The following is a 12,920-nucleotide window of genomic DNA, read 5'->3' on the forward strand; positions in this document are numbered from 1 at the left end:
GGCTCGAACTCACAAACCATGAAATCATTACCTGAGCCAAAGTCAAGACTGAGCCATCCAGGTGCTCCTTTTCCTCTTTGTTTTAAGTTAAATTTATTTTACTTAATATACAGTGTCATCTTGGCTTCAGGAGTAGAACCCAGTGATTCATCTCTTACATAGGACACCCAGTGCTCATCCCCTAAAGTGCCCTCCTTAATGCCCATCACCCATTTAGCCCATTCCCCCCACCCACCACCCTACAAACCCTCAGTTTGTCCTCTGCATTTAAGAGTCTCTTATGGTTTATATAAGTGATTTTATTTTAATAAAATTACAGAAAAGACAAATCAAAGCTTAGCCATGTCACTAAGCATACCAGTATTTGCAAGGATTCCTGGTTGGCGGTAGGTTTAGCTGCCAGTGGGTATGGGGGTAACTGGGGTAATGGGATGTGCTGTATCTTGACGGTGGTCTTGCTTACATAAGTGTATATGTATGTCAAAACGAATGGAATTGTATACTTAAAATAGATGCATTTTATGGTATGTAAATTATACATTCATAAAGTTGATTCGAAATTTCTAAAATGAAACCAAAAAAATGTACCAAGTACAAAGGGCTTCGACAGACTGAAGAAGGTGGGCATTGCATCTCTCGTCAAGTGGATACGGTCCCCACTGTTTCTTCCTCGACCAGTTCACGAGTGTGCCTGTCCCGTGTTTCAGGGTTTGACAAGTGTTACTTGAATTAGTGAATGAGTCTTGAAGAAAACAAAGTCCAGACAAAGGTATCTGAGATAGTGCCACCCTTGGGGGGGTTTGTCTTCCATATACATCCTGTGCCTTGATCCCACCCCAATCCTGGGGACCGGCTCTCTTGTTCCGTTTTGTTAACCATCCGCGACACGTCTGCCCCACCGCACACGTGGCCTGCTCACTCTTTCTCTCTTCGTGTTTGGAATAAGTTGGAAAGAGTAGCATCGTTGTATTTGGGGGGGATAAAGCTTGGCAAGGAGCAACGCTGCATTTTTCCTTAAGAGTTTAGTGAAAAAATGAAGGCGCTAAAGGGATATGGGATTTGGGGGCCACTTAAGAAACCTTTAAAGAAAAAGGGAAACACCAATCCTTCAAAACCTATAACCATGTCAGGAGTAAACATATGAGGAGAGACTGTCAATAGAACAGTGAGTCCAGCTTGGATATGGTTTGTTTGGGTTTGATTTTCACTGAGCACGTTTTACTCGCAGAAAACACATCTTCATCATGATCACCGTCCTAAAGGAGTTTGCATATTGGAAGGGGAAGAACAACCTAAGGAGACGCTGTGCAGGGAGAAATGAGATGCACACCGAACAGAGTTGAAGGGCTTCCCACCAATGGGTCAAGGAAGACTCTGGAGGATGTGAACCATAATGGGCTTTGAAAGTTGAGAACTATGGAACGAATGGAGATTATAAGGGAGGCATTCCATAGAGGGTTACACAACTAGACTGGTTTGTGTGAACTGATTATCATAAAGCAGAAACAGGAAAAACAAATTAAATGGAGGGTGGAAAGAAGGGTGTCACTCTGATGTCCCAGGCTCCCGGGCCATTGGGGAAGGCGTGGTGAGGAAGCTCACGGGATGTCTTGATAGGAGCTGTGGAAGAGACATGGCAAACTCTGGGTGCGTTGGAGGAGTGAGGAGTCAGGAGACAGAAGCTAAGACGGGTAAAGCTGGAATGTGAAACAAGAAACTGGGAAGAGAGGAGGAAACCCAGAGAACTCACCAGCGCTTCTTAAACCACAATGCAACGACTATCAGAAGAATGAGGGGCACTATCACAGCCAACAGGATCAAGTACATGGAAAGGTGGTGTCCTGTGGGTATTGGAGAGACACAACAGACGTCATTTTTGACCCACTGCCGGTTCGACTCTGTCCACTGATTCCCCATCTCAACAGGTGCATCGGATATGAAGGCCGTCTTCAAACAACTTTGTCACTCCGTTCTCACACCTGCCCAGAGGAGGGTGCCTCATCTCTTCCCCAAGCCTCTGACATCCGAGCCCCCCTTGTGCTCCATCCTTACTTTCCTGAAATCACTTGTATTCATTCTTTCCTGATACCGCACTCCCCTCATTCTGGCACCATGAAACTTTCCTCTGCCCAACCCTCTAGGCTCAAGAGCCACCTTCTCCCACCTACAGGCTCTACCTTACTCACCCCAGTAGAGGACCATGTCCTGGCCCCCTAGACTGCTGTGTCTCACCCGGCAAGACAGGCCGGCTGCCTCTTGTGCTACCACGTCCAGGGTCACCCGAAGATACCACGTCCCGTCAGCATGGGGCAGGACGTCGCCTCGCCGGGTGCCCTGCTGCTCCTGCTCACCCCGCATCCACATCACCCACACTGGCTTTGGGTAGAAGCCGGAGACATGGCACACCAGCAGCAGACGGCCAGGACCGGGACTGGGGCCACTGGACAGCCAGGCCACTGGCCTCACTGCAGAGGGCATGAAAGGTATTCAGACGGAGATTCTAACACGCAGCTCAAGGGGGTAACCGCATCGGTATGTACGTATTATCCTGCTCTAGGAAACTTGTACCCAGAAAATCCTAACCTCCTTGAACTCGTCCTTGTCCCTACTTTGAAAGGGATGGTGGGAAGGGGCATATATAGAAAGATCTTAGAGGCAGGGGCTGTACAAACCTTGCTTCTGGAGATCCACCTTCCCTGCATCGAAGAGACCCAAGGCAAATCGGGGACAGGTGTTTGCGGTGAGGCTGTGCACCGTTTCCCTGATGGCTTCATACTGGTTCATGAGGTCACAGGCGCTCTGGGCTCTGCTATCACTCTCTAGAGATGGCACCCAGGACATGTTTTGGAAGCTCAGGAAATCTGATCCTTGATAAGCTGCCCGTAAGAAGCCTTTTGCAATGTCACTAGAATGTAGCTCACAGCCAGCTGCCACCTGTATTTCCATGGGATCTGGGAAGAAGGAGGAAGGGGAAAGACAGATTTGTGGGTGGGAAAATGAGACAAATGATATAAGGACTTGATTGAAAAGTGGAGCCGGAAGGTTTTGTAGAGGCGTGGGCGTAAGCCAAAGATGTGTTTGATCAGGAAGAAGGAAGAGAATTCGGGGGATGGGGAAGGGGCCATAGGGATACATGCCAAGAATTAAGAATTTGATTTGAAGAAGTCAGGGAAATGATAGGAAAGTGGAGGTCAGAGTCCAGGTGAAGGGTCTCCTGCAAGTAGAGGGCACGTGACATGGGTCGTAATGGTTGTTGGGCTGTCGCATAAACCTTGGAAGAGCCTGAATGGAGGAAGAGATCACAGTTTAAGGGAGTCAGGCACAGAGGGGCACGACTGTGTGTCTCTGTGTTTTAGGCCGCAGAACGGAGACCACTGAGGAAAGCTAAAAATGAGCAAGAAAAAAGGAGTCAGAAGAAGAAAGAGTCTAGGAAGTCTTGAGGAGCCCAAATCTGGAAGGACCCCCGAGCTGATTCATGAAGATGTTTATCCTGGGACAGGAACAACAGGCAATGGTCCCGAAGGGTGTGCGCATGCCTCCCGGAAATCGGAGCACCTTCCGAGGGAACTTACATGTGAAGTGCAATTGACCAGCGTACTCTTGAGTCTCCCGAGTTAATCCGATGAAGTAGACGCGGAACAGAAGCTCCAGGTCGATCAATTCCTCGTTGCTGAAGTTGCCCTTAGACCACGAGTGCAGGAAAATTATCGTGCCGGACTCGCTGTCCCAGCCGTGAGTCTGCATGTCACCCAGCCAGCCTGAGCCCTGATGCTGTGCCCAGGATTGGTTGGCAAAGGAGGAGATCTGGGCGACATGGAACGAGAGGGGTTCCTGGGCTGCTGTGGGTAGTAGAGCATCAGGTCGTTTAAGAGAAAAAAAGAAGCAAACAGGAAAGAGAAGTTGGGAAGTGAAGCAGTTATGAAGGAGGGGAGGAGAGACAGAGAGGGCAGGGGGAGAGGGAGAGGAGGAGCGAGAGGAGGGGGTAGAAGGAGGGAGAAAGAGGGAGAGAAGGAGAGGGAAAGAGGGAGGGAGGGGGAGAGAGGGGCAAGCCACGACGAGGTTAATGATGACATTTCCCTGACTCGGGGCCCCACGCTCGCCACCTTTCAAGGAGCGGACCTAACCCGGGCCGGGACCTCTCAGGGTGCGGACACTCCAGCCACCTGAGAATCCCGATCGTCTTGGGAGAGGCCGCCGGGCTCTGCCCGGAGCTGGGGACCGGGCGGGCGGCAGAGGCCCTTACCTCGCGCACCGTGACCTCCCAGGAGAAGGGCAGCCAGCAGGGTGACCCGTAGAGACACCATGTCACCTGGAGAGGTTTCCCCACTCCCTCTGTTTTCAGCCAACCTGCCTGGCACCGTCTCTGCTCTGACTTCCTTCTTCCACCGACAAGCCGTCCTCCCCCACAACTGCTGACTGAAATAAAAAAGCTCGGCTGCTCCCTCTCCAGCCTGCAGCCTCCTACGCCGGCTCTCATTTCCCCTCCAGCTCCCACCAAGACTGTCCCCCTGCCTGGCTTCCAGCTCCTCTCCTTGTCTCCACCCCCCACCACGCCCGCTTCCCTCCTCGAGGATCCTGTAGGGAGTTGTGTGTGACACTGGAGCGTCGCCGCGCCTCCCTGGGACTCACGTCTCATCGCTACAGCAAAACACAGAAACCGCACCATTTGGCTGCGTCCTGCTTGTTCTAACAGATCAGGGGCCCAGCTCTGCCTCTGTCCCATCCAGCCCCCTCTCCGGATGGTCCCTCCCTCTCCTCCCCTTTCCAGAATCTTCAGAGTCTGCTCTTTCCCGCCTCACCCCGTATCCCCCCACCTTTCTCCTCCCCTGATTCTCGCAGGCACCTTTGTAAGTTGGAGGATTTGTGTTCTCAGGTCTGCGCCACCTCCCCAGGCACCTTGATAAGCCATCGCCGGCTCCCCCTTCCCCCGAGAGAGGAAAGTGCAGCCACCCCAGAGTGCACAGGACCGTGAAAAGTGTAAAGAATTTGCCCGCCTATTGAATCTAACTCATACATCCATTCACCAAAAAGTCACTCAACACGTGCTCGGTTCCAAGCATCTTAACGGAGTCGTGAACGGATAGAGCCTGACAATGCGTTCAGCCAATGCAGAAGTGTATTTTCAGCCAAGAATTGAATTCGGGGACACGTTTGTCAGCATTGATAACAAGGCTAGAAATCACACTCAGTGAGCTCTTTCTTTCTTTCTTTCTTTTTAAAGTTTATTTATTTGTTTTGAGAGAAACAGAGACAGCGTGAGTGGGGGGAGAGGCAGAGAGAGAGAGGAAGAGAGAGAGAGAGAGAGAGAGAGAGAATCCCAAGCAGGCTCCACACTGTCAGCACAGAGCCTGACTTGGGGGCTCAAACCCGCGAGGCCATGAGATCATGACCTGAGCTGCAACCAAGAGCCTAACTGACTGAGCCACGCAAGAGCCCCTCAGTGAGTTCTTTCTATTACGGCCACCGATACATGGCAATTTCCGCGTGCCACAAACTTCCAAGAGCCACCATCCACAATTTCAGCCCCAGCCAGATCTCGCTCACATCCCAGATCCTATCATCGCCCAAATCTTCTTATTAATGGCAAACTCTGGTTTTAGGAGGCCACAGTCCACACAATGCTGTGTGGTTATTACATTTTTCTCCCACGGGCTCGTAGGAAAACTACAGCTCCCTGCTTCCTCGCCTTGGGGCTGGGGCCGCTGAGCTCTGGGCATGGAATGTGTTGTGCTTCAGACGTGGCCTCTGACCACCTACCCTGCAGGATTCTGAGAACCGCTGCCTCCAGTAGGAGTTTCCGAGGCAGAGGCCACGGGCCATTGGCTGGCATCAGAAATCAACCGTGTTGTATTTGGTCTCTAAGATTCTCAAGTTCACTTATTTTTTTTTAAGTTTATTTCTTTTTTTTTTTAATTTTTTTTAACGTTTATTTATTTTTGAGACAGAGAGAGACAGAGCATGAATGGGGGAGGGTCAGAGAGAGAGGGAGACACAGAATCTGAAACAGGCTCCAGGCTCTGAGCGGTCAGCACAGAGCCCGACGCGGGGCTCGAACTCACGGACCTCGAGATCATGACCTGGGCTGAAGTCGGCTGCTTAACTGACTGAGCCACCCAGGAGCCCCTAAGTTTATTTATTTATTTTGAGAGGGAGAGAGAGACAGATGGCAGGCAGGGCAGAGAAAGAGGGAGAGAGACAGGATCCCAAGCAGGCTCCGCACTGTCAGCGCAGAGCTGGATACGGGGCTTGAACTCACGAGCTGTGAGATCGTGACCTGAGCAGAAGCCCAGAGTCGGACGCTTAACCCGCTAAGCCCCCCAGGCGCCCCTCTCACGTTTACTTATCACTGGGACCTAACCTGGCCACAGCGGTTAGTATTATAGAACCTGTAACCCTGTAACTTGCCCCCCTCCCGAACTCAGAACAAAATGAGGTAAAGACACAGAGCATAAGATCTATCAATCAAATCATCCACATCACGTCTGATGAAGCTTCTAGAGAACTTCCCTTACGCGTGTAATCCAAGTACTCTTGGTGGCCTTGACCTCCAAAGGAAGTGGTCTTACTGTTATAAACTGAGTACTTGTGTCCCCTCCCCCACCAAATTCATACGTGGGAGACCTACCCTCCCCCTCACCCCCTGCAGGGTGGTTCTATTAGAAGATAGGGCCTCCAAGAAGGCAGTCATTGTTACACAGGTGCTAACGGGGGGGCCTTACAAGGAGAAATGCCAGGGAATGAGCTCGCTCTCTCTCCCTCTGTCCTCACGCACCGAGGAAAGGTGATGTGAGGACACATCGAGAAGGCAGCCGTCCTCAAACCAAGAAAGAGAGACTCCACCAGAAACCAAACCCTTGCTCTTCTAGCCCCAAGAACTGGGAGAAAGTGACGGTGTGGGGGTCAGGCCCGGGCAGCCGAGCTCGCCCGGTGCAGGCCGAGCCCCCGTGCAGAGTGAGCACAGGCCGGAGGAGGAGAGCAGACAGAGCCTGTGGGCGTGGGACACGTTCGACCCTCGCTTTTTCTCCCAGAGTCACTCATGAGACAATCCACGTGATTGCCACGGGAAAGAGCACAGACTGATGAAAGAAGGGAGGAGAACGTGGGAAAACTCTCGTTCTCGGGGAACGAGAAGAGCAGGGACAGCCCAGCCCGGATATGGCCGTGCCGGGCCAGTCACCCCAACAGAAGCTGGAAACCTGCGTTCCTGGGACCCGTCCTCTCCTTGCTCCCCGTCACTTGTCTGTGTGACCTGCGTAGTATGCCTCTTCCCGTGGGGGCCAGGGGCAGCCGTGACCCCTGCTGCCTCTTGCAGCCCACGCCCCCTCCACATTCCACATCTGCTGGGCACTCTGCCTCAGTGGCCACATAAAATGTAGACCTGATTACGTCAGGCTCGTTCTTAAGATATTTCAGTTACTTCCACGAAAAGCCAGCTAAACTCATCCTAAATTGGTCAGTTTTATGCCCGGAGGCTCACGTGGCTGGCACCCCAACAGAAAGGCAGGTGGGGTGGGCAGGGGGCTCTGTGAGGAGGGGGCTGAAGCTATTTGCAGTAGTGAATGCTCAGGAACACAGACCCCAGGGTCTGGAGTCTGTAGAAAAGGCATCGGGGAGAGGAAGTGGGTACAGGTGAGCCTGTAGACACACACGGCCCAGATGGGATAATCTGACACGGGAGCGGCCTCCTGGGATCAGAAGGTTGTGGTTGTGCTGCGGGCCCCCTGCTCTGCCTCTGGCGACAGCCTTCCCCAGGCGCCCTCTGCTCGCCCAGAAGTCCTGGTCCTTGGCCCTCCCAAATTCACCTCCATGGATGACGTTTGCCCCTCAGAGAGCTCTCCTGGGTTCCCTGTGGTCGCGGCCAAGTTCACAGGACCTGCCCCCTGCCCTGCCATCCCCTGCCCGGTAAGCCTCACCCTCTGCCCAGTTCCCTGTTGGAGAAACCCCACAGCCACATGCCCTTCCTGGCCTTTTCACTTCCCCATCAGCACGCCTGCGGGCTACCCCCTTCCTCCGGGTCCCAGCAGCAGCCCTGCCCCCTTCCCCGTCCTCCACCTGCCCCCCACCCACAGCACTGAGGGCAGGATAGCCCCCCAGGAGGACCACCTGCAGAATGCTTCCCCCACAAATAACTTCTCTGATGGAGGGGAACTGACGTTCTCCAGCCCGCCTTCAACTGCAACAGTGTCTGACTTGGTCCACGTTCACATCCATTTCTACTTACAGAGTCTTTTCTTTCTCTGTTTCCCGGGTCTCATTTCTTGCTTTTCTAGCTTGAGTCCACATTGTTTTCTACTCACCCTTCATGTGAGTTCCCAGGCCCTCCTCTCTTTTACCGCCCCTGCTGCCTTCCCTCCTCATCCATTCGTTCAAAGACCCACCACCCCTTGGCTAAAATCTGAGAGCTATGCCACTACCTCATCACGTTGACCCTTAGATTTCTGTGTGTAATTATATATGAACCACGGGCTTTTTTTTTGTTTTGTTTTTTGCAAGACAGAAGTAGATATTTTTTGTAAGGTGAAGGTTTGCATAATCCATTTTTACAGTCCCACACTCTCATGCAAAGCAAAGACTGACTATACCACAAGATTTGGGGTCAAAATTTGAACAACGGCAATTTGTTGGCATTGACGACATCTTCTTATTGACAACATAACTTCATTTTTATTTTATTTTTATCTTTTTCAAATTGTTTACTTCATTTTTCTTTTTAAAAAAATCCCTTAATCCTTTGAAACTTGCAAGGAATTAAGTACATTCAGTTGGGATTCGAATATCATTCTGCGTTTACTAAGTTTACTAAAATGTCCTGCCACATTAGGACTGAGGGCGTCAACGTAAAGGATATTTGGAAGCCCACGTTTGGCTTTTGTTTTATTAAAAGTTCAAATTAGCAGTATCTTTAAAAATATACGGTTGTATTTCTGTCCTGAGAAAAAACTAGAAGTAGACAGTTCAGGGTGGTGGTGGCATTTCATTGCATCAGGGGCTTGGGTGCTGGTTTCCTCTTTTGTTTGGGGCTTTTTTTTTTTATTTTTTGTTTTACCTTGTTTTGTCCTATCATGGTCTTCACCGCTCCAGGTCCTCATTCTGAAGGTCACCCCGTGCTCCGAGATGGTTGCTGAAGGTCGTTCCTGCAAACGCACCTTTCCACCAGCAATCAGGAAAAAAGGAGGGGGCTGGGCACACCCACCTCCTGCTATCTCAGCACACTTCACGGAGGTTGTACAGTCCATCGGTCAGAGCACAGTCACGCAACCACACCAGCTACAGGGTGCCTAATGGTTGCAGCCTTTCTGCTGCCCAGCTAATAATTGGGGGGTTGATTTATTCCAGAGAAGGTGGAGAATAGATTCTAGAGACAACCAGTGGTCTCTGCGAGGAGCCCAATCCACCTATCCATTTAGGCACGTAGGTATGATATATGGTTGGTCAATAGTTTGCTTGAGTAATGCTACTCAAAGCTCAAAGACCAAGGGTTCTTTTCTCAGGACACATTACACCCAAATTAGGGATGGTGCTGGGTCCTGTCGACAGTCATCTCTGGCTTTCTTGCTGAAGCAGAATGTGTTGTGCTCTGGGAATGGAAGGAGTCGTAATCAGGCCAGCCGGTGCCTCTGTCTTAGAACAGACCCAAAATTGGGTCTCAGGAAGAATCTCCGTATTCCCTGTGGACGCTCTCAGCCCCCTGGGAGCAAATCCCGGATTCAAGCGACAGTCTTTGACCAGATCTCCAAAAGCCACGAGAAATGTCCAGTTCCTAATTCTACCCACAGCTCAACCGATTATTGGTTACCGCTCTGCATTTAGCAGATAATATAAAAATTGTGGCACATGAGGTGGAGGTTAGAGTACATAGTCTAAAAGTCGCTGCCGCTCAAGTTCAACATAGGTGGTATTTACAAGAGACGTAGAGTATGCTCATTCCTGCAGATAATGGAAAATCAAGACTTGAGTTTGCCAGAGCGTGGGAGACCTACACGCGGGCCCAGATGCTGTCATGTTGTGTAGGGTTGTCTCCTCATCTTTCACGTAGCCTGATATCATCCCCTTACTTTAAGGGACTTAGCAAACTAGTGAAATTGACAGAACAAATTTCTCGAGAACGTTGTTCACTGCACCACATAGGAACTGATGGGAGAAATTTCCGTGTGGCCTGAGGACCAGGAAAACCTATACTTATCCTGAATGACTCACTTTTCTATATCTTCTAGGCCCTTCTAGACCCTGCCTCAGTCACTGCAGAGTCCTCCCGTGACTTAAAACTCACAGCCAGTGTTTAGAAGGGCATCAAGATGCTTTTTTAAATTTATTCCATTCTTGGTGTCATCCTATTTTACCAGCCAAATATTCCCTTGGATTCTATTCCCGTATAAGTGTTGACAAACTTTTCATCTTATATGCATGTTTTTACAAGTAATTCCAATGACTAACAAGTTAGTGTGAATTGAAGCCTGGGGTTTTTAAGCCACTTGTTCCTTCAGGAACAAGGACACAGAAATTTTGTTTTAATCTCCACTGCCACCCAGAGGTAAAATATAGAAATTTATCCCAATCTGTAGCCTTGGGCGATTACAAAAAACCCTCACATTTCTAACCAGAGGGTTTTGATGTTGCACCTTTTGATTCTGTGCTTAGAAATGAAAGTACTTGATACAATATTTTATATTTTTATGTCTTTTTTTCCCTGGCGTTTTATCCATGGTGCAACCCATTATCCCAATTCAGTCTCTTTATTCTGTAGAACATAATTTTAAAGCGTTTTCCAATATTTGTTTTGTCCTGTTGTGTTTTGCCTGTAGAATCGTAAGCGCAGATAGTTGAGCAAATATTCTCCTTCATTTGTGGCCCCCAGACATTTCTTGGTCTGAGCAGACCACCTCTGTAAACTACCTGATCTGTTCATCGCCCCACTCCCTTCTCCCCACATTTTACTGTCTTGATGGGCTGTCCTTCTGTTCCTGTGTGTTCTTAGAAAACGTGGTGTTTTTTGACGTATACAAGTTCAATTTCCACAAAAGGTATTAAACTGTATGCTTTATTTACTAGCATATCTCATTGAGCACTGTTTTAAAGACGTTACCACAGTGCTCTGTGTACATGCGTATTTTATTTTTAGAATTCCAAATACTTCTTTTAGTCGTCCACCATTAATTCTGTCCAGTGTATACTTGGTGGACAAGAAAGCTTTGATTTTGTAAAGGAACATGCAACAGTGTTTATTTTTTGTGTATTTGTTTTTTCAGAAAGCCCATCCATTCTATACACTTCGTGGTACAGAAGCAACAATTTGCAAAACAGGGAAATCGTCCGTGTTGCCCCCACTCCTCCTGGACAGGCCCGTCTCCTAAGGGAGGAGAACCCAGGACTCTTGCCTGGCAGGACCCCCCCTTAGTTCCGGGTCCCTGGGAAGGACCAAGCCCTTGGAGCCTGCCCCACTGCTGAATGGGGGCCGTGTACATGTATATGGCAGGCTGGTGAATGACCACCCTGGGCCATTTCTCGCCAAGGCTCTGCAGCCTCCAGTTAGGGAACTTAATTTAAGAAATAATTCCTCACCAATAGGTCATAAAAATATTCTGCCTTGTTCTATGCTCCTAACTTTGTAGTACTGTCTTTTACATTTATGACTTTATTCCATTGCGAATAAATCTTTGCTCTACTCTTTCAAATTTATTTGTAGTCATTTATTCTTCCATATAATATAAAAATTAAATTGCTATGTGCCTCCAAAAATCCAGCTGGAATTTTAATTAGGAATTTACTGATGCGATCGAATAATTTAAAGAGAAGTATGCTTTTTTATAATGATAACTCCTTCCATCCAACTCTGATGAATTAGAAGTACTGTTAGGATCGTTAAGCGTTTTTGTAATTTCTCTGTAGAATTCTCATGTATTCTTTCTTTAGCTAATTCTTGGCTATTTTATAGATTTTGTTGCTATTATAAGTGGCATTTAATTTTACCTTATTTTCTCTTGTTGCTTATATAAAAAGTGCTGTTGACTTTTTAATATTTATTTTGTGGCTAAAGAACTTGCTAAATTTTTTAAAACTTTTTCTATTTTTTTTTTATTTTAGAGAGAGAAAAGAGAGGTTGTGAGCAGGGGAAAGGGACAGAGGGAAAGAGAGAGAGAATGCCAAGCAGACTCCACACTCAGCGCAGAACCCAACTCCGGGCTTGATCCCAAGACCCTGGCATCATGACCTGAGTCAAAATCAGATGCTCAACCGACTGAGCCACCCAGGCGCCCCAAGAACTTGCTAAAAAAAATTTTAATGTTTCTTTTTGAGAGAGAGAGACAGACAGACAGAACACAAGCAGGGGAGAGACAGAGAGAGACGGAGACACAGAATCTGAAACAGGCCCCGGACTCCGAGCTGTCAACGCAGCGCCTGCTGCGGGGCTCAAACTCACTAACCGTGAGATCATGACCTGAGCTGAAGTCAGACGCTTAACCGACTGAGCCACCCAGGGGCCCCAGAAGTTTTTATATTAGCTCCAGTTGTTTACTCTTAATTCCAATTAAATTCCAATTCCTAGAATTCTAATTCTAGGTAGAAATCATACTATCTCAAAAAAAAAAAAAAAAAAAACCAAGAATAAGAAGATACTCATTTTCTTAAAATCCTTACGATTTTTATTTATACATTAAATTTTTCCCTAGATAAGTTCCTAAACTCTCTCGTTATTCCCATTGTTTTGCTTATTTTTTAATTTTCTTGCATACAATTATATGATCTGCAAATAATAATAATTTTTCTTCAATTTCTATTTCCATGCCTCCTTATTTCCCTCGCCTTCTTGGATTAAGGATGGCTTGTAGTATTCCACAGAAGAGCGAAGATTCCAGTGGGCGGTCATCTCGTCCTTGGTTCTCACTGGAATACTTTTAAACCTTCAGAAGCAAATAAGTGCC

The 12,920-nt window shown here is 48.4% G+C and overlaps 1 protein-coding gene across 1 annotated transcript; it reads right to left on the minus strand.

Moving 5' to 3' along the window:
* Window positions 1-363: 363 nt before the first annotated feature.
* LOC124521649 (T-cell surface glycoprotein CD1c-like) lies at window positions 364-4,304 on the minus strand. Its single transcript, XM_047092629.1, has 6 exons — window positions 4,244-4,304; window positions 3,573-3,839; window positions 2,673-2,951; window positions 2,187-2,465; window positions 1,751-1,841; window positions 364-1,620 (listed from the first exon to the last, which is right to left on the minus strand). The coding sequence occupies exons 1-6, from the start codon at window positions 4,302-4,304 to the stop codon at window positions 1,599-1,601; spliced, it is 999 nt and encodes a 332-aa protein (XP_046948585.1). The 3' UTR covers window positions 364-1,598.
* Window positions 4,305-12,920: the final 8,616 nt, after the last annotated feature.

Source organism: Lynx rufus, unplaced genomic scaffold (genome assembly GCF_022079265.1).
Source record: "Lynx rufus isolate CCGP_SWC_20201006 ecotype Redwood Valley unplaced genomic scaffold, mLynRuf1.p SCAF_31, whole genome shotgun sequence".
NCBI lineage: Eukaryota > Metazoa > Chordata > Mammalia > Carnivora > Felidae > Lynx > Lynx rufus.

Excerpts from the sequence above, each read along its gene's own strand:
- LOC124521649 (XM_047092629.1), bottom strand. The coding sequence starts at position 4,304 with ATGGTGTCTCTACGGGTCACCCTGCTGGCTGCCCTTCTCCTGGGAGGT. Across the intron at positions 2,952-3,572 it reads TGGTCAATTGCACTTCACAT|ATCCCATGGAAATACAGGTG; the intron begins GTAAGTTCCCTC and ends CCTTCTTCCCAG. Across the intron at positions 2,466-2,672 it reads GGTGGATCTCCAGAAGCAAG|TGAGGCCAGTGGCCTGGCTG; the intron begins GTTTGTACAGCC and ends TGCCCTCTGCAG.